Here is a 21,697-nt window from a genome sequence, read left to right on the forward strand (position 1 = left end):
GGTAGTATTTATAATTCTTGATGATTTGAAAATCACTAATCACCTTAGAAGATCGCATCAATTCCAGTAGAGTTGTAATTCCTTGGCGATACTGAAATTGGTAGAATCTTACCAAGTCTAGCCTACATTGAGTCATTCTTAGGATTAGATTAGAATTCATCTCTTGCAAACCCTATCTTTTGATCTTTTGAGAACTTGTTAGTTTTAGGAAAATTCTGTTCCTGCAATTCGAAAACGTAAGGCCCCTTGAAGAAACAGCATTCACAACGACCACTGGTGCTTATCCACACGTAGAGATCCTACAACGAAGAACATTGAAGTCACCCTGATTGATCCTTTCTCGCGATATCTTCAGCATTCAGAGACTTTACTCAAGAGAGGATAAGGTACCCTTGGGTATTTTATTCTGTGTTTGATAGTGTACAAAATACACGTCAACAGGTACTTGTGTGTTGTGTGTTCATTTCTTTACTTTTACTTAATTCTGGAAATTCCTAAATACTAATAGCAATTAATATTAATTTGGAAATTAAGTTAAATTTCTACTTCCTGAGTATTGAATTAATTTAAAAGACTAAAGTTAACAACCTCAACATGGTATCAGAGCTAGGTCCAAGCTAGGAGCCCCAAGCACACGAGAGGTGTGGCTTAAGGGGGGTTGTTGGTGTTGAAAATAAGCCACACCCGGACTGACGATGGACTGGTCCAAGAGGGGCCAGTAGCTCAGTGGTAGAGCACTCCAGCAACGTATGGAAGGTCCTAGGTTCGAGTCCTAGTTGGTCCATGTCTCAATAGTTTCTAAATCAATCATTAAAGAAACACTACATTATATAATACCCTCCCTTAATGGTCATCGTTCTAACTACCCTATAGAAGACAATCTGCAGGTCTTTTGATCACAAACACAAAGAAGGCTATCCCCTTCTCTTCAGAACACTCTGCTACTACTAAGACCCTCCCTGGATCTACAGAATGTTAGTGACCAAGATAACCAAAACAAACTGAGATTCGTCCAACCTAATGTTGGGAAACAAAATTGTCCCTCCCCCTAGTCAGAGATACCAAGAACAGCTTCTCAAACTGAAACCACGATTTTGAGGAGAAAATCGCCAAACCTGAATTGCTTCAAAAAAACAGCCACAATTTTGTGGAAAAAAATCGACAAACCTTTGTGTAGACCGTTGCCCTAGCAACTCTAGGTGTGATCCAAAACAAGTGCGAGAAACCAGACATAATTTTTGAGGAGACAAATCGATCAAAACCCAGACACTGAAACGTCAGCAATTAGACGTCAGCGATTAGCTGGCACAAGATCCAAAACACAAATCAGCATACAAAACTTCGTTTTTGAGGTAAATGGTAAAACCCTTATACAAAACATTTTTTGTGGAAAAAATCATACAAAACCCAAAAATAATTTTTGTGGAAAAAAATATAAACTCAGATACCCTAAATCCCACACAAAGTTCACAAATTACAAATGATTTTGAGGACAAAATCAAGCAAAACCCAGATTAATTTTTTAAGGGAAAAAATTATAAACCCCACAAATAGTTTTTAACGAAAAAATCGTGAAAACCCAGAATAATTTTTTAATAATTTTATAACCCAATAATAATTTTTTGAAGTCCAAAAATTATAAAACCCTCCCAGAATTTTTAAGGAGAAAATTATTAAAACCCAAAATTTATTTTTTAAGGACAAAATTATTAAAACCTAAATATAATTTTTAAGGACAAAAATTATTAAAACCCAAACATTATTTTTGAGGAAAAATTATAAGAACCAATACAAATAATTTTGTTAAGGCAAAAAATTATTAAAACCCACAAATAATTTTTTTTGGAAAAAATTATAAAACCTTCCCATGATTTTTTTTTTGGAAAAAAAATATAAAACCCGGAATACGATTTAAAGAACCCATGAAACCCTAGGTGCGGAAGACAAATAAGCCATAAATTTGAACTTGCAAACTGATTTAATTTCCTACTTCAAAGCATGGACCAAAAGATTGGATCTGTCAAAAGCTAACTTCAAGTCTCAAATTCAAAGCATGTAAGCTAACTAATTTAATTTCCCACTTCAAAGCATGTATTCTAGAAAGTGCCATTTTCAAGTTTGACTAAATTCTACAAACACGTCCCCTTTCAAAGTAAATGTGATATATACCTCAGACTGATCATGGTCATATCGAACCAAAAATCGGCACCTGCAACCCCTTATATCGTGTGGCTTTCTCTGAACATCCAAGACATGAGCATCATAGTAAAGTGCTTGTGTTTTTCCTTCCTGAACAAGTAGGGAGATATGATGTAAATATCTTGGGCAATAATTCCATGACAATAATTTTACGGCTTCTAGAGAATGTTTATAAAGTCCCAAACAAGCTCAGATGAAATGTAAATCTACAAAAAGAACTAGATCTTTATGCCAGTATCATAACCTGAAAGCAGAGTATGAGATCCCCAGGTAAAACCGCAATGCATTCAGAAATTTCACATGGAAGAGAACGACGTCGAACCGATCTTCTTACATTGACCCATTCATCTTCCTCGGCTCCAAACCCTGCAAATCTCACCTGAACTTCCTGAAATGAATAAAATGGTATCTTTAGAAGCCAAAATATTCAAACAAAGAACTGCTGATTTCAACTTCTAAAACAAATTAATTATTATTTGTTCTACTTTTCTCTCTTTTAACTCTTAGATTCAACTTGTACTAAATCTTGAAAGATGGAATTCTCCACACAGTAAATTCAAAGTAAAATAGATATATAAAATGCTCAAAAGCCAATACTTGGTTTAATGCATTTCCAAGCTGACAAGAGGATAAACGACAAGAATTATCAATCCAATTTATAACAAACATTTCAATTTTCTATTTATCATTCAAGTTGGCAGATTTTAGAACAGTGGATTGAGAAATATAATGAGCTATTTCAGTCCAAACGGTTGATATCAAGTGGCTAAAAACTTATAGCATTGGGTTCTTATTGTGGAGATCCAAGTTTATATCCCCAAAGTGATGATATCTAAGGTGGAATTCTAAGTGGTGACTCTTTGTCTTCACCTGTTTGGCTTCTGGTAGTGATCTCTAAGTTGTTGCTATCAAGGATCTAAGTATTTGTATTATCTGGCTCAAATCCTTATTTGAGCAATATTTGTAAACAATCAGACATATTTAATAAATAAAAAAAAGCTATTCCATAGGCTTTAGTTCAAAAATTTCATTTCCTCCACAAAAACATGAACATAATAATGTTAATGTACAAAATACCCATTCAGAAACCATGCATTTAGCCATTATATTCTGTTCTTATCCATAGAAAATTAAACAACAGAATAAGCTAGTAATGCAAATTACCATCCGCAGCCAAATAAGGCTACAAATACACATGTTTGGCAGCACAATTCCTGGTCTATTTGAAGAAACATAGATTATGGTACATCAAATAATGTGATAAGAACTCCAAACAATGCATGTAAGCAACCAAATAAAGTTTGTGGTGCCAAAACTTGCAAGTGCATGGAAGCATTGCACCTGTAAAGTCCCTATCACAAAATTTTGTCCTAAATTTGCATATTTCTGATTTTAGCTTGCAGACATTCCATTAACACTTTCTATACAACTTATCATTGAATATTTCTGAAGGCAATGGTTTAGAACAGATACTACTATAAATTTAAATTAAATAAAACGTATCCATAGAAAATTAAATAGCAACATAAGCTAGTAATACAAATTACCATCCACAGCCAAAAATGGCTACAAATACACATGTTTGGCAGCACAATTCATGTTTTATTTGAAGAAACATAGATTATGGTATATCAAAGAATGTGATAAGAAATCCAAACAATGCATGTACACAACCAAATAAAGTCTGTGGTGCCAAAACTCACAAGTGCATGGAAGTATTGTACCTGTAAAGTCCCTATCACAAAATTTTATGCTAATATGCAATATTTCTGATTTTAGCTTGCAGACATTCCGTCAAACACTTTGCATACAACTTACCATTTGAATATTTCTGAAGGCAATGGTGTAGAACAGCTACTACTATAAATTTAAATAATAAATCCCTCACAACATTCAATGAGACATATGATCATTTTGTCAAACAGTGGAAAGGAAACTATACTTTTGTGTAGTTCGTTAACAAATTTCTACTAAATCAATTCACTATGTTTTACAAACTGTTTGGTAACTCCATAATGATATACAAGTGAATTGAGAGTGACACAATTGATGCGTAAAATATCCATACAAACTGCTGTTCGGAACATGTCTGATATATTAAACTTATAACAGCACCATGACAAAAATAGCTGTCACTGATATAGACTGTCAGTATGAAAGTTAACAGTTGGAAACTACCAATATCTGACATAATACAGTCATATATGAACAAAATCAGAGCTTAACCTCTTAATATGATTCCTACAGGAATTTAGGAACTGATTGTAAGTGCTGTTGCAAACTGAAACACAATCATATTGACCAATAAACTTATACAGCTTCTGTAGACATTTAGCAAGTAGCTGAGAATGCAAAAACAATCTGAAATTGTGCTCTAAACTGCCCAAATTCTGCTGTACTCTCAGGATTGATAAAAGAAATGTGGGGTGGCCAAGTATTAATGATCTGCAATCTGCAAGAAATGACAGTATTCCACCTCCAAACTGCCTGAAATACCCCTAGATGGCTGTGCCTAGGGTTCTAAAACCCAAACAATGACACAAAATGGTCGAGTCTCTCCTCCTCTACATCATGCTCCAAGGAAGTGTGCCCAGCTATTAATTATACCCTTTATATCCCCAATTTGAGCAGAAATGATTTGTGAGCTTTTAGCTTATTTCTCAAGTTCCAGCTGCCTTACTGGAAATGGATGGGGGACTCCAAAGTTCTTGGAGGATACATGTTTGGCATTTCAAATTTTCTATTTATAGTAATGAGCCCAATTAGTAGTATGGACCACATTGACACTTTCAGAAGTGTTTCCAAACTCCTAGGGTGTTCTCCAAACTTCTTAAAAAGCACTGTTGTGAGCTTTTCACAAATCACCCCATTGCAAATGGGGACGTCCCTCTCTTTGCTTAAGCGTCTAATTAGGGTTTTGGTAGTTTGGCAGTTAGTTTTGATCTCCAAAGCAATTCACTTTCAGAAGTTGGTAATTTGGGCTAGCTTTGAGCTAGGGTCCTCAAGATTGAAGGGTAAAAGCAAAAACAAAATATTGAGAATTTTGTAGATATGTTGTCAAGTTGTCATGTTGGGTAAAGTCCCACCTTGGTGTGGGGCACAATTAACTGCCTCTTAATTCTAGTTTGGAACTGATGCACTGATTCTGTGTGATTGTATGATGTTTGAGAGTTTTTCAATGAATAAACAATAATCGTAACAAGTACTTCTATTTTGCAACCAAGAGATATGATAACTCAACGTTTCAGGTTTGATATAGAAATCAGACTGAAACTACCGATGATTTAATCTTAACTACTTAGAGTTTGAAAGTACAACTAGAAGGGGACATACCCGTTGATAGTTCTAAGTTAGGGTATGAAAAATTACCCTTTACAAGGCAAATAAGAGAAGAATGGACTGGAAGAGTAGTTTGTAGATCTGATTATGAAGGTGGCAGCCACATAGGTCACTCAGAAAGTGAGTTGCAGCAAATACAAATCCGTCCTTTCCACTCCCAAACTATTTCCAAGAGTTAAGTCTTCTCAAGGCACTCTAGATGTAGAAGTTTGCCTTCAATAACTGAATGTTTGTCCTTAGTCTTGGTTGAAAGTTTTGTACACCTGAGAAGATGTGCAAAATTGTGGCTTCAACCACAGTGTGTGAGTGTAAAACTCTACTAATTTAAGGGAAGGCTCCCCCTTTTCTACTATTACTAACTAAATGCTAATCTAAAGTGGGTGAAACAACGTCCTTTTTTCTTTTTTCCAAAAAGACAATATTCTTTCCTCTTCCTAGGAAAGAAATAGCAGTTTTAACAACAAATACAACAGCTTTAAATAACAAGTGGTCATAAGAACTCTTGCAGTCAAGGAACCAGTTACACTCTCTATGCTAGACTCACAAGATAATGTGTGTATAGGTAATAGGCTTGGAAGGACAGCAACATGGGCCACCAAGTCTAGCAAGGACATTAGAAGCAACCATTCCTTGGGCTTGGTAGACAACGGACCCAAGCAACCCCTTTCATGTCTTGGTGTATAGGTAATGGGCCTGAAAGGGACAGCAACATGGGCCGCTAAGTCTAGCAAGGAAGTTAGAAGCAAACATTCCTTGAGCTTTGTAGACAACGGACCCAAGCAACCCTTTCATGTCTTGGTGTATAGGTAATAGGCTTGGAAGGGACAGCAACATGGGCTGCCAAGTCTAGCAAGGAGGTTAGAAGCAACCATTCCTTGGACTTGGTAGACAAGGGACCCAAGTAACCCTTTCATGTCTCCTATACCCACTCTTTCTGTTGTTACCATAGAATAGATTATGACTGATTAAGAATGGATATGCTTGTAGGTGTTTGCCTTTAATTGTGGGTGTGGGTTATCTTTATAAGTCTCCACTCCTCTAATACAAGGTAAGTATCAAGCCCTATTTCTGATTTATAAATTTATGAATTCTTGTAGGATATTAGATTCAAGGATAATTACATTGAAAACTGTCATAAATACCTATTTCAAATATACAATTAGCAAGTTAAGAATGGAAATTGTCTCCTAATCAAGCAAATTAATTTAAGTCATTAAGTGTATTGAAATTAGGTAATTGTTGTTAAAAAGGCCTATATCTAGTAGGGGGCATTACAGACATTGCAAATAGAAGATGTTACAACAATCTTGAATTTCCTTTAGAAATCCAAGATCATAGTCAGTGCAACAAGGAGGTAGTCTCGATCAAGGACATTTTGCACAAGGGCATCAAACATAGACATCATCAAGGAATTTCAAGATCAAGGTGAAGGAGACATCACGGTCCACATTGCAACATGGAGACACCCTACATCAAGGCAAGGAATTCAAGTCTAAAGCAGGGAGCGATGCAAGGTTTAAGGTGAAATGCAACATAAAGACGAAGTTCCCAAGTTAGGAGATGAAATTGTGCAAGAGTAGGGTGATCAAGGAATGGAGATAGTTTCAAAAGTGTTAATCAAAGCTATAGACTTGATCACTAAAATGATGCAATTTGGGAATTTGATCCATCACATCACATCAAGCTTGGAAACGTTGAGTATCGAGAGATATTGCCCAAAAGTAAACACTTCTGTCTGATAATCTACATGACAAGCATGATAAGTTGGTGCCTAGTCACCTTCAACCTATCAAGAGCTTCCAAATTGGCAAGTCCATGTTCAATGCTAATGACTTATCTACAATTGCACATGTGGAAGCACAGAGTTCCAAGTACCTAACCTATTTTCTCATTGGTTCAAAGTCAAAGAGGGACATGTGTCCTAAATGATGTAATTTTCTCATTGGTCAAAGAAAATTATTTATAACTAACCCTAATTAGGGTTTTATCTTGTAATCTCGGTTGTTGATCTTGAATCTAAATTGATTAGGAGACAAATCTGTTTTAACAAGAATCAAATCTGTGCTATCCATAGTTCAATTAATTTATTATTAATAAGTAAATTGTTCATCTACCATATTATATAATTAAGTTTGTCTTCCATAACTCTTAACGCAAGTACCAACCCTTGTTACTACTTCAGCTTTAAGGAAGGAGGATATGTATGTTACCAAAGCGCTTAGAGACCAACTACAATAGGTTCCCTCAAAGTTTACAGATCCAAGCCCTTACCTATCTTGGGTCTATACCCTCAAGGCTTATGGGTCGCTGATCCCCACCCTATCTTGGGACTTAACCTATTGCTTGGATTTAGACTGCCCCTCTTTGGAACATCTCATTCCCATCTTCTTAAATACTGATAGTAACAGCAAGAATGAAATTGCATTTACATATTCCTCTTATTGACTATTACCTTAAGAGTCCTTCCTAAATATCAGTCTGAGATTATTATTTTACTGTTCAAGGCATTGTATATATATATATATATATATAAATGATTTGAATTATATTATCAATTCTTAATGTATTTGCTTTTGTATAAATTATTAATACTACCAAAAATACTATTAGTTATTAGTATAAGTGTGGCTGTAAAGGCAGACAGATCTGACATGCGTCAGATCTGGTCTGCCAATATATATTAAATTTGACTGTCATACTTATTGCATTCTATATTAATATTACTATTAAATTCTGCATAAACATTATCAGGCTTCATATATCAAGCATACGTATTAAGCACATCCCAATGCATACCACCAAGAACAAGGATGTTACTGCCTATAACTTAATTAAGTTCTGATTTCATCTAATCGATGGTGATCAATCCTTGCCAATAAAAATGGCTGACTGCCTTCCCAGTCTTAGTTTGACCAAACTGCTTTTTCCTTAAGCATTCGATCCCTTTTTTTTATTTACTTCCCCTTTCCGTCCCCTCTTCACATATCATGGAGGCTATTTATTTACCTCAGTTGGTGGTGGAAAGCCACCCTTCAGTGGCAGTGATTCCTTTGAAAGGTCGCTGCCTTTCTTTTTTCATTAATCGGCGGCAGTCCACTCATATCATAACAATAATGATTCAATAATAATGCTATTAATAATTGATTATTCTTATTTAATTAATTAATATAAAATTATTAATTAAATAATTACTGTTAATAGTGTATTTATATTCTTCATTTATTATTTTATTTATTTCTGATTTCATTGGTATGTTGAGGAATATAATAATCAATTCAAATCTTTAATTTGAATCAACAAATAATTCATAATTAAATAATTAATACATAAGCATATTTAGATACAGATTATTACTATTTGACAATCTGGGGACATCACATGAGACCTATATATAAGGCTAAATCCTCTCATTTGTAAGGGTTAAAAGATGGTAGTTATAAGTTCGTAATTAGAAGATTCAAGTAGGAGTAAAGTAGAAGGGAAGACAAAGTTTGTTGCCAAAGCTTGATGGAATAAACATACTACTTTCATTGAAGATATGGTGATTTTGTGTGTTATTTCAACTTTTTGCATGGTTTCTACTTTTCGAGTTCAATTTAAGTTAAATAAAGTTCATTGATCTTGATGGAAATATGCGATGATGTGTGATGAATTCCTTGGTTCATACTTTTTGTTGTTTGCCGATTGTAGGCTACAGTGTAAATTTAGCCTAAACCTTGTTATCGTGGCTAAGTTCAATTGTGAATGTTTCATTTGGATTGCGCCAGTATTGAGTGTTTGAATGGATTGTTCACAGTATGAAAATCTTTCAATGCATTAGGAGGTTGCACTCTTTCTATGGCGTTGTGAGCTATCTCTGATTAAGTAGAAAGAAGTTCCATGAAGGAGTTTGTCTATCAAAGCATTATTCATTATCATCAATGTCCTTAGGTGTTAACATAGATTAGTTTCTGTAAACCTTAACATAGATTAGTTTCTCTAAACCTTATCCCTTCTGATCTTTGTTTGAGTTTGAGTGAGTGTCAAAGGAAGTTCCAGCTGCAATTCATAAACGCAAGTCCCTTTGTGATACCAGCATATCACATCATATACATTGAGTCTATCCATGTTCAAGACCTGACTAAAGAAACCTTGGGGTTATCTTATTTGATCACATTATTTAGCATATAATGTTTCCTTGTTCAATAGAAGATAGAATACTTAGTATTTATTTTGTGTTCAAAGTGCATAAAAAACACATAAACACTTCCCAAGTGGCATCTTCTATAGCAAGATTCTTCCAAAGAACCAGATATTCTTTTATGTTTATGTTTCATGGTTTCTATTCTATAATTTCTTAGTTCATATTCTCTAATGTGAACAATCTTTTCAAGAACCAAAATCAACTTCCCTTCTTCATCTAAAAGAGGTAGCTCTAGTAATGGAATAACATGATGCTCAAGTACTTTCTTGAGATGAGAAACATGAAACACATTATAAATCTTACTAATGGAAAAAAAATCTATCACTGTTCCACCCTATCTCCTCCAATCTAGTCATGAGAAACAAAAATAGTTTAATAGAAAAGTATTCAAGAAGGATTCATTCAAGAAGTTAACAAGTAAGTGAAGCAACCATTTGTAAAATAGTCACCATAGGCTATACTTACAGGATCATCTGGTTCCAACATTCTATGGGTTAAGAAACCAGCAACATCATACCTGCAAAACACAAATAGAACTTATAAAATGATAAGAATAGTGCTCAAAAAGAAAGAACATGCATAAAATAAATAAAGAGATAAAATTACACAAATATGCATTTTCATTCTTTTAAGAATAATTACAACCAGTACACTACATATAATAGATCACCTGAGTTCACCTTGTTATCTAATCACTTGTAGAAAAATAAGCAAAGATTCGTAAGTATACAGATATATTGATTACTTCAAATGATTGATATCGAATGGTACATGAGAACACCCAAGCCAAACAGTTGAACATTGGACTCAAATCCAATTATGAGTACACATGTATTGCTAGATATGTTGAACACCCTGCTGGATTGACCCATATGTTGGCCCTTCTCTGTATTTGTTTGAGTGTGTGTGTGTGTGTGTGTGTATAATAATATATAGAGAGAGAGAGATAGTTTTTAGGTTTTGCAGGTATAGTGATATTGGTGTGATGTGTAAGAGATAATTATTTTACACGGAATAATAAAACATGCATTGCTTGAAATAATAATTTATAGCCTTCCAAATCATACATTAACTGAAAATAAAGAGCATTCCATTAATTTGCAAAAACTGCTACAACTTGTACAAACCAAAATAATATTCCTGACCTTTCACACATACCTCAGTTCTGAAAATGCATAATGCAGTGCCCAGAAATGAACAGCAGCATTCCTAATTCAATTTAAATCTTTATTAACTATTCCATCTCTGGTCACGTCCAGGTATGAGGTGCTGGATGGTACCACATCCATTTTACAATCCCAATCACCCATAGAAAATACCCACGATCAGCATTTTGAGACATAAATCTCTCCCAAAATGTCCATTCACTTCTGCATTCCAAGTAGGGAAAAACACAGAAAAACGTCCCCTTTAATGGCAACAATTTGACCAAGAAACCTCACGTTTGTAACAACGAATGATGATTGCTTGTAGTTTCTAGATTAGATTGTGTAGGCAATATTATAACGATCAACATTTCGGATCACACTTTGCGATCCATCATCAGGATGCAAGAGACTTCAAGGAAAGAAAGATAATGAGCTGCAGATCAAGGTTTCAATATAAAGAAGGGAGAAATGAGGGAATAGGCATGAGGACCAAGGATGATGAAATGAACCAAATGTTGAGACATTGACCAGCTAGGACTCGAACCTAGGACCTTCCATCGCTGTTGGAGTGTGTTGATGTGTTTTTTATGCACAAAACATTTCAGAATAAAATACCAAGGTGATTTACCCTCCCTTGAACAAAATCACCTTAGATGCTAAGAATGAGATCAACTAAAATGATTCCAAGGTTTCTACATGTCAGGTCTTGACGAGTGGGTAACTCAATGGTCGATGTGAATTGTTGTGTTTCACTTGGGGACTTACGCAAATGTTTGGATTATCATGAATGATGCGGAATAGGTGTGCTGACAACTTAAGATTTATCAATATGGCTCTGGATTTACTTCTTACTAAAAAAATGGGCAAAAGGAATAGGGTTCAAGAAATCTATTCTAAGCCTAGGAATGTAGGAAATGATAAATGGATCTAGTGGAATCAAACCATGCAAGGTCTCACAATCAGGTATTGACACAAGCTTAGTGCAATCGTCTAAGGTATACTTAAAGATTTTCAGGCTATCACCATCAAACGTTGACACCATCCAAGTTGATGCTTGTCAAGGGACGAGTGAATAGTTGAAGTTAAGCTTACTTAAAATTCCAGTTGACCACACAAGGTGCACTTACCAGCGGCAAGAGGCTAGTGGTATGGATTAAGGATTCCACACAAATGAATTCAACAAATCTTCCACTCAATCTAACATACATGAAAATAAATTCTAAACTAAAATTTTAATCTAACTTGGAGGAATTGAGAACTATGAATGCAAATACAACACTTGAAGAGCAAAATCACCAACAATTGAACAATTATTATGATTCAAATAGCTGCAGCATATACCAACAATTCTACAGAAACTCTCCCTTACAAATGAGAGACAAGGAGGCATATATAGAGTCTCTTACAAAATGGCTAGCCAAGATTGATCTAAGATCAATGGTCGAGATCATGCCAACAAAACCATAGAATTGCCCTAATTAGGGTTTACATCAAAAATGGTGCCACCAACATATGGCCCAATAAAAAGATACCTAGTCATCAAATAAGGAATCTTCCAGAAGTTTCCTCCCTACATCTCTCTCTCTCCTAGCATACTCCAAGAATCTAGCCAATACTGAATCTAACTCCTCCATGGAAATCCTAGGCAAGGTATCCTGTTGTAAATCAATCACGTCCAGTGAGTCCAAGCAAGCATTCAAAGTGTTCCCCTGTTCTGGCATGAGCTTCTGCGAACTATGAACATGAATCAACAAAGAGACCAAGTCATCTATCTGACTCTTCTTCGACGAGTCCAACTGGCAAAAATACATAAATTTCATCTTGTCTCTTAATTCGGCTAAGTGTAAACCACTTGCATCACTAACATCAACACCCAATAATTCCTCAATCGAGGCAAGGATCTTCATCTGAATGTCCTGAATTAATCCTTTCATCTCCATACAACTCGACTGGGCGTTCTCATAAGTTGATTTCTTCACAGCTAATGAACAATACCAGCCATGGAAATCATATATGTCTCCACTGTGCACAATGTTCTCGCTGACCAAGGTGGAATTAGGAATCTTCTTCAAAGCCTGGAGGCGTGGAATAGTCTTCTCTTGGATAGGCCGGAATTCTTCCCAAACTCCCTCCAAATATTGGATTCTGAATACGAGCCTTGTTGTCCTATCATATGCATGGACAAACTGAGTAAGGAAATCATCTGCCTGCTTTCTTGCGCTCTCAATCCACTTTTCCACCTCCGGGAGTGTACCTCTCGCTGATTTATAGTGTCAATGCATTCCATGGTCAACTACAATAGGGGAAATAAGGGTGGGATCTTCACGCCTTGTCCCTACAATATACTCTCTAAGTCTGATATTCTCTTCTCTATACCTTTCTTTCTCCGCAATCTCTCTGTCTAACCTTGCATCAATTGCCTTGAGGTTTTCACCAACCTCCTGAAATTCTTGTTTTTTGGATGTACGACCAAGGGCAACTAAAGTGATCTGGAAATCCATAGGAGTAGCAATGTCCGTTGTCACGCCTACAATAGGAACAACAATCTGCGCAATCCGCATTCCTGTCTCATCTCTAGCTATATGCAACAAAATCTCCACTCTCTTAGGCTCTTTCTCCTTAGCACTCCTACCTAGGTATCATCAATGTCGTCAATAGGCTGTACCTCTATCATTTGTTTACTTTTTTTCATACTTCTCATCAGCCATTCAGGAATAGCGGCTATCTCCATACCATCATCGAGACATTTCTCGATCAAGTCCTCTCAATGCCGAAATAACATCATCATTATCATCAAGATTATTCCTGGTCCAATCATATACCTCATTTCCCAAACTAACTTCCAAAAGGACAGCAGGGGATCCCGACTGATCATCATTCTCATTAGGAGGTGCAGATGTCGCTGTGGCATGAAATTCCTGAGTATTCTCTGGTAGTATCACTGTGTTGGAACACTGCTAAGTCTCCTTGTTCTTCTTTGTTACTTCAATCACTTCGATTGATGAGACACTGGGAGGGGGTGAAGGAATGATAAGTGGAGGAATGATAGTCTTTTGTTTCTTCTTCGCCTCCTCAATCTTCTTCCCTCTGGCGTTGACTTCTCCTGGCTTGTTCTTCCTTCTCTTGGGAGCTTGACTCTCTTCGTCTGCATGAATCCTGACATCACTGATAGTCCTCTGATCATCCTCGGAAATAGACTCTTTCGGCTTCATCCTTTCATAAGTGAAGGGAACACCCATGTCAACTAACTTATTCATTTGTATATCTACCCATGTCCGGGAGAAACTCAAGACCTCTCTCATTAATATATTCAAGTCAATCTCTTCTAACTCTGACCAATTGGGCAATAGGATTTCCTTCTTCATTTCACTTTCATACTGTGGATGCGTATGATCTCTGTCATCTAATACTTGATCAGGAATGAGGAAAATTCCACATTTCCTCATGAAATCCACTGACATTCTGGACCACATTCTTCTCTTCACTGCTTGTTCGTCCATCAGGTTAGCCCAATAATCTTCTATGTCAATTTTGTGAATGAACTTCTCTCCCATGATCCTTCCATCTTTTTTGTCTGGATCAAATCTTTCTCTTTTCTTGTATGTAGCAAATCGATAGAATGCAAGCTCCTTACTCGCAGTGTTGGCGGCTATGGCAGACTGGCAAACCTCTAACGTCTTCCCAACGTTAATTGGGAATGTCATGTTTGTCCTGTGCTTCTCTCTCTGAATGACACCGAACTCTAGAAGTTGTCTCACCACTTCCAACAAGATCATTATGTCGGTCGGATACCTAGGAAGTCTGTAGGGTTCAGATTGAAACCCATGAATCCTAAGGTATGTGAAAGTGGGAAACTGTATATACCACGATCGATATTTCTCTATTAACTCTGTTGCCTCCTTGGACAATCTTCTGTGGATTCCGCCTTGCAGCATCCGTGTGATGTACATAGTGAATGAATGCATCATTCACTCTCTTATAATCTTCAATTCTATACATGCTCAGCTGGGGGTAGCACTCATGACTCCGGAATTGTCCTTGCCCATTCCCAGTTTCACCTTTGCATATTAATCCTCTATATGAAACAAACCATGCAAGCAGGTATACCAGGTAAGAAGTCATGGCAAATGACTTAGACCGCTCTACATTCCTCAGCTATCACTTATAATCTTGGACCAATTTACTAACGTTCCTCTAAGACAATCCAGGATGAAATAGAACATCCATCCATCGAATATTGCTCCCTGTGGCATCCTGTTGTGACCATTTCACACATCGCCCCATTAAAATGGGGACCCCCTCTTTTTTTTTTTTGCTTTTGTTTTGACTGTTCTTCTCTCTGCTTTAGGGTTTTGAATTAAATGAGTGAGTCATCTGGATTAGGGTTAAGCTTTAGGAGTTGCCTTTTGATATTTTCAAGCCGAGTCGAGTCTAATTTTGAAAGATTATTGAGCATCCTCGCTGAGATTGCAATTTTAAATTAGCTTGAGTCTGTCAGGAAGTTGAGTATGTCTCAGGATGAGTCCAGTCAGAATTTTGAAGGCACATTCAAGTTATGATTAAGTGTTAGCATTTCAATGATTGAATTATGCAATTTTGTCCAGGTGAATTTTGATCAAATTTTTGAAGGTTTACTAACTTGCCCCTGGCCTTGGAGATGACCTAATTTTGCCTTGTCAAGTGAATGAAGACCAAATATGTGGATATTTTGGCCTACAGAGGTAAAATCGCCCCTGTCCCTCACCCAGGGACCAGGGCCAAAGTGATATTTTGTGCATATTGGTTATTGACTTGTTTAAATTGTTTTGTGCAGGATCGCCAGGGGATATGATCGAACATGAATTGAAGATTTTGAAGATTTCGAAGACTCAAAAACGATGAATTTTGAAGATTCAAGACAAGTTTGCTCCTGTCCCTCACCCAGGGACCTGAGCGATTTTCCTCAAACACACCTTCTTGGACATTTTTTTTGGATTTGGACTTTTATTCATAACTTGCGAAATGATGGTATCTTCCCCAACAAAGGAAATTTGAGATGATAATTATGAAGATTTGACCCTAAGGACCAAAATCGCTCCTGTCCCTCACTGAAGGACCGGAGCTTGTTTTTCAAAGTTGCACCGTCCTTGCAGGGCCAAGACATTTTTTTGATTGGAAGAGGTCAAGGAGGGCACGTTTTGTCCATTGAATATAATTTGAGCGACCAACTAACAAGGAAATATGCTAAAATGACAAGGATCGTTCCTGTCCCTCACTGAAGGACCGGAGCTTGAATTCCAAACTTGCGTTGTCCACACAAGATTTAAGTGATTTTGCGATTTAAGGAGGTCGGGAGAAGAAGGCTTTGTTCATTGAATATAACTTGAGCCGTCTACGAAGTTGAAAATCAACCCAAATTGGCTAAGGCGCTCCTGTCCTTGACCAAGGGACCAAAGCAAATATCGGAGGTAGCTCCTGTCCCTCTCCTAGGGACCAGAGCGATTTTCCCTCAAGACATGTTTTCGGCCAAAGTAAAGCGAATTTCAAGATTGATATGAAGGAAAGAGGGCATAGTCACTCCATTTGAAGATAATTTTGAAGGTTGCAAAACGCAAAGTGAGCCCATAATGGCCAAGGCGCTCCTGTCCCTCTCCAAGGGACCAGAGCGATTTCCTCATAAGGCAAATTTCCCGCAAAGTTAGAACGAATTTCATGTTGGAGATGAGTGAAAGAAGGCACAATCAACCCGTTGAAGACAATTTTGAAAGTTGGCGAAACACAAGTGAGCTTATAAATGCAAGATCGCTCCTATCCCTCTCCAAGGGACCAGGGCGAAATATAGATTGTCTAGCCTCCCTCTCCGAATTTGGACAAGTCCGAGCCTAGGTGCATGATGGAGATGATATTAGGAATGCTTCGAAGAGGAGCAAAGTTGCAAAGACCACGAGAACTTGATGGAAATGGCCAAAGCGCTCCTGTCCCTCACCAAGGGACCAGAGCGAAATATTCAAGTATGCCTAATTTTAAGAGGCCACTTTCGTTTCAAACATTCAAGATGGAGTAAACAATAACATTTTACGCCTTCAAGACAATTTGATATCAATATGATTGAGGATTTGTGCCATGGACTAAAATTCGCTCCTGTCCTTCACTGGAGGACCAGGGCGAAAATCCTTAGAAGGACTCGTTTTGTCTTGAGAAGGCGAATTAAACATGCATTAAGCGGACAATAGAGATCATTGATTACCTCACATCATAAATTGACAATTTGGAAAACGAGGATCAAGGACAAAAAGATGAAATCGCTCCTGTCCCTCACCTAGGGACCAGGGCGAAAATGGTTCTAAAGAGCATTCATTTAAAAATTGAATAGATCAAACTCGAAGTCACGAATGAAAACCCCATTTTGGACGTAAAGGAAGAAATTTCGAACGTAAAAGGCAAGAAGTATGAGGTCTAGAATAAAATCGCTCCTGTCCTTCAATCAAGGACCAGGGCGAAATTGCTTTAAAACAAGTTCCTTCCAAAGACGAAATAAATTAAACCCCAAATGCCAAGCAAGAATGCTATTTTGGACATCCAAGATGAGACTTGGAACGTGAGAAGCGAGAGATACAAGACCAAAATGAAGGGGGCGCTCCTGTCCCTCTCCAAGGGACCAGAGCGATCTTGTTAATATCTATTGTTTTCATGCTTGGGCGCCAATATCATTCAAATTGCATTAAATGCCAAGTTCGATAAAACCTTGAAACATTTTGAAATTAAAATGACATTTAATAAGTGCGCATGGTATTTAATAATTAATTTTAGCCTTTTAAAAAAAATTGAAATTTAATTGCAAAGGTATTTAATTAATTAATTAAATTATTAAATGAAAGGAGTGCGCTTGGGGTTTTATTTTAAATATTTTATAAAGGTCGGCCTCCTTTTTATTTAATTTTGTTTATTATTTGCTTCATTTCCACCAAGTCGGCCTATTGGAAATTGCCAAGATGAGCGCCTATATAAGAAAGGTATTGTGAAACATTTTAATCCATCATTCAATCATTGTCTACATGCGATTTGGAGAGGCAATAGAAGGAGCGAAATCTCATCCAAGGAGGAGTGCAAATTTTGTTGGAGGTGGAGCGAATTTTCCTCAAAAAACGTTGAAGGCTAAGGGTGGTGAAATTGCTAGAGGAAGCTCACGTTGAAGACTTCGATCCACATTTTGCCTAGCAAACTTGCTTATTTTTTTTTCTTTTTAGAGCTAATTCTCCAAGAAAGGTATGGCAAGATCTTCCTAGCCTAATTTTGAAATTTTGAAATTTTGAAAGTCCAATTGCATAATCGTCATATTTAGGAAATGATAATTCAAAGATTTATCATGAAGTTTCCTAAATTTAAAGCTTAAACTTAATCTATATTTTTACGTTCCAAGGTATACTGCTCATTATGAAATGTTGTGTAGGTGTCGAGATGGCGACCCCAAAGCCAGGAGCATCCACCAGCCGTTCAGCCCTCATGAAGGAAGATCAAAGGAATGAAGAAATGGAGACCAAGATCGTGTCAAAATGGAGCAGCATTGGAGATACCAACTTGGGAAACTTCAGTGTGAAGAAGTTTCGAGAGGTCCCTTACATTGGAAAGCCATCACCTGTCGCAAGGAGAATAATTGAGAGTGGCATTATCAAGGCGGTCGGCTTCCCTCCAGCAGTCCAGTGCCATGAGTTGATGATCGAGTGTGCTCGCCATTATGACCCACAGTCAAGATCGATCGTGTCCAAGGAAGGCAACACGTTGGCTTATCTTTCAGATGAGGCTATCAGTGAAGCTCTCCATCTGCCAGAACATAAAGACATGATTTACAAAAGCTTGGAAGGGGCTAGATCCACGTACGAAGATGATCCAGATACTTGCTTGAGCATCATCAACAAGAATTGGTTACTCAAAAGTCGTCCTCGCCTGAGCAAGATTCCCAACACACCACATAGGATCGACTTCCAGGAGGAGTACAGAGATTTGATAACCTTACTCAATCGAGTTACAGGGGCTCCTCAAGCCTTCTATTTTGAGAAGTGGATGTTTTTCTTCATCCAAGTGATAGTTCAAGGAAAAGGAACAATTCATTGGGCTAGAATTATTAGCCATTGCTTGGACGTACAGTTGAGAAGACTGAAGGCTACCAAGTCATTCCACATGAGCTCATACATCATATATGCCTTGATCAGGAGTTTTGAATATGCAGGACTACCTCACAGAGGATCGATTGGAAGAGGACCTGGAGAAGTCAGAGTTTGTGAATCTTATGTTCATTTGCATCATCCACCTGGGAGTAATTAAAAGTTAGTCAATGATACTTTCACAATGAACATCACCAGGACACTACAAGGCGGGATTCATAATCGGCTATCTCAAGAGGCACAAGAGCTTGTAAAAAGGTATGGTGCTTGGTTTATCCAATTCCAGAAGTTTACATATATTAGAGTTCATGGGTGTCCTTCACCTCCCTATATGTTGCCGAGATATCCGACAGACAGAATAGTACTACTTGAGGTGACTAGGCAACTGGCAGCTTATGCGAAGGCATTCAGACACAGGCATGGAAATGGGATTCCTGTACCTATCATACTAGGAAATTCAGTTGAGGTATGTCCTAATGTTCCAGCTTTAGATGATGCAGAAAGGGAGTTGGCCTTATATTCATTTTCATTCTTTTCATTGAGAGAGAATTTTGATCCTTATGGACATATAGAGGAGACAGTTGGTAGAAAATACAAGCATGAATGTCAGGTAGAAGACTTTTGGATGAATCTCTCAGATGATTTGGAAGTGAAGAGAAAGATGCATTCCAGATTGCCTTTGGATTTCATCAGGAAATGCAAAGTTTACAGAGTGGCCGATCAAGGTCAGGACAGTGGCAGGCACCTCCAATCCTCTTATGATAGAGAGGACAAGGCAGTAAAGATAGATTGGAATGAACCTGAGGTTGTGGACTTGAAAACTTTGATGGCTCCGGTTTTGTCCTGTACTCGCAGATGGGTTGATGTGCAACATCAAAAGTTGAGAGAGCAAAATATATCAATGACTTTTACTTTGGAAGAAAGGTCGGCAGAAGGAGCAAGCGTAAGTGAGGGCCATCCTCATCCTAGAAGCACAAGCGAAGGCAATCCTCACCCCAGAAGCGTAAGTGAAGGCAATCCCCATCATAGAGGTGCGAAGAGGAAGGAAAGACCTGAGAAAAGAGAATCTTCCAAGAAGAAGCAAGAGGCCAATCGAGATCGCTCATCCGGCACATCTTCTCGACAAGAGAAGAGGACACTTGAACTTGAGGAATCTATGGAGTCAATGGTTCAGAATGATAAACCTGAAGAAGGACAGGCATCTCAACGTTCATCAAGTCGATCTCCCCAGGTCAATGAACTAATGAAGACAAGGATGATGATGAAGCAACATCTCCTCTCCGGAAAGAAGAGCCACTACCTAAAGAAATACAAGTTAGAGAGACAAGGTCCGCCATTCCAGATTGGTTGAAGGAGAGATTAACAAGGGTGATTGTGATCGAGGACGGATAATGTGATTGATTTAGATAGCCTTGTTGGAGATTCTCAGGGAGTAACAGAAAAGAGGAAGGCCACCAAAATGTCCAAGATGATCAGAGATGAAACAGGGTCTAGGAAGTTGCAGATAGCTACACCGGCAGTGGACAAGTACGAAGGTGAGATCCTTGCAGAAGAGTATGATGTAGAAACCGTTGAGCTTGGTCCACTCACCACCGAGCAGGTATTGGATGAGGCAACTGATTCATTTGAGGCGCTTAAAGATAAACTTAAGGAAGAAATGGAAAAGAGTAGAAAACTTGAGAGAGAGGTCGGTGCTTGGAGAGGCTACTTTAGCCACCTCAGTCAGCCTTTGGGACGTCAGGATCCAGCAGTATCTCCTGTGCAAGCACTTCCCCTTGAATCAGTTGGTGAAGCAGAGAAAGTTAAGAGCTTGGTCCAGCTTATGAGCTCTTGGATTGACAAATCCCATACAGTTGCCGTTGAATTTGCAACAAGAATGATGCAGACAGTCCATCAAGCTATCCAGGTCCTTGAGATCATCCACAACCTAATGATAACAGTGGCCGCCTTTGCTCATACTAAAGATGTTATCATTCCTGTTCTTCAAGTAATCAGGCAAACACCAAGAAAGATCTTAGCACAAGAAAAGATTATGGATGGAGGAGCTCATAATTTACTCCAGTGGTCTACTTTACTCCAGATGAAGGAAGTTCTCTTCGAGGACACCAGCACCAAATGCAATCAAGTAGAGGAGGTCATCCATCCAATCCAGGACAAGGTGTTTGGGGTTTTATGTACTATTTTTGGCAGAAGGATCGAAGTTGAGACGGATGTGGATCTTCAAGAATTAGAAGAAAGGGTCAAAGTCATCTTTTGCAAGGATGAGAATGTGATTACAGATGACCAAAGAGATCAAATGTTTGCTACTATGCTCCTGATTGAGAAAATTAAGGAACTCGAACCTGAATGGGACGCAGCTCTTCTCAATGCCTTTGATCAGATTATTCACTTGGAGGAACGAATGAGGAATCTTCCTGAGATTCCTATTGCTGAGATCGAGGGAATCGTGTCCAGATTCATTGCATATGCTAAAAAGGAGCATTGGAAAGGGAATAAAGTTCTAGAAGAGAGGTTGTTATAGATGACATGGTACCTTAATTGTCATTGATTTATGTTTCCTAGATTTTTGTGCCAAATTAAATATTTGGCTATGCATTTAATGTTGTGCAATAAAAAGGGAACTTTTGTAATAAAACCCTAATTAGGGTTTAGGTGTCAAAATCTCAGCCATTGATCTTCTTTTGATC

The 21,697-nt window shown here is 37.7% G+C and overlaps 1 protein-coding gene across 2 annotated transcripts in view; it reads right to left on the reverse strand.

Annotated features, from left to right (window-relative positions):
- Window positions 1-2,097: 2,097 nt before the first annotated feature.
- The window catches only part of LOC131033370 (protein SAWADEE HOMEODOMAIN HOMOLOG 2), a 95,911-nt gene continuing 76,311 nt past the window's right edge, over window positions 2,098-21,697 (reverse strand). For both annotated transcript variants that reach the window (XM_057964594.2, XM_057964589.2), the window contains exons 9-11: window positions 10,187-10,238; window positions 2,444-2,587; window positions 2,098-2,289 (exon numbers count right to left, since the gene is read on the reverse strand). In XM_057964594.2, the coding sequence (XP_057820577.1) occupies window positions 2,113-2,289; window positions 2,444-2,587; window positions 10,187-10,238 (373 nt within the window). In that variant the 3' untranslated portion in view covers window positions 2,098-2,112. The remainder of the gene's footprint in view (window positions 2,290-2,443; window positions 2,588-10,186; window positions 10,239-21,697) is intronic.

This window comes from Cryptomeria japonica, chromosome 3 (genome assembly GCF_030272615.1).
Source record: "Cryptomeria japonica chromosome 3, Sugi_1.0, whole genome shotgun sequence".
NCBI lineage: Eukaryota > Viridiplantae > Streptophyta > Pinopsida > Cupressales > Cupressaceae > Cryptomeria > Cryptomeria japonica.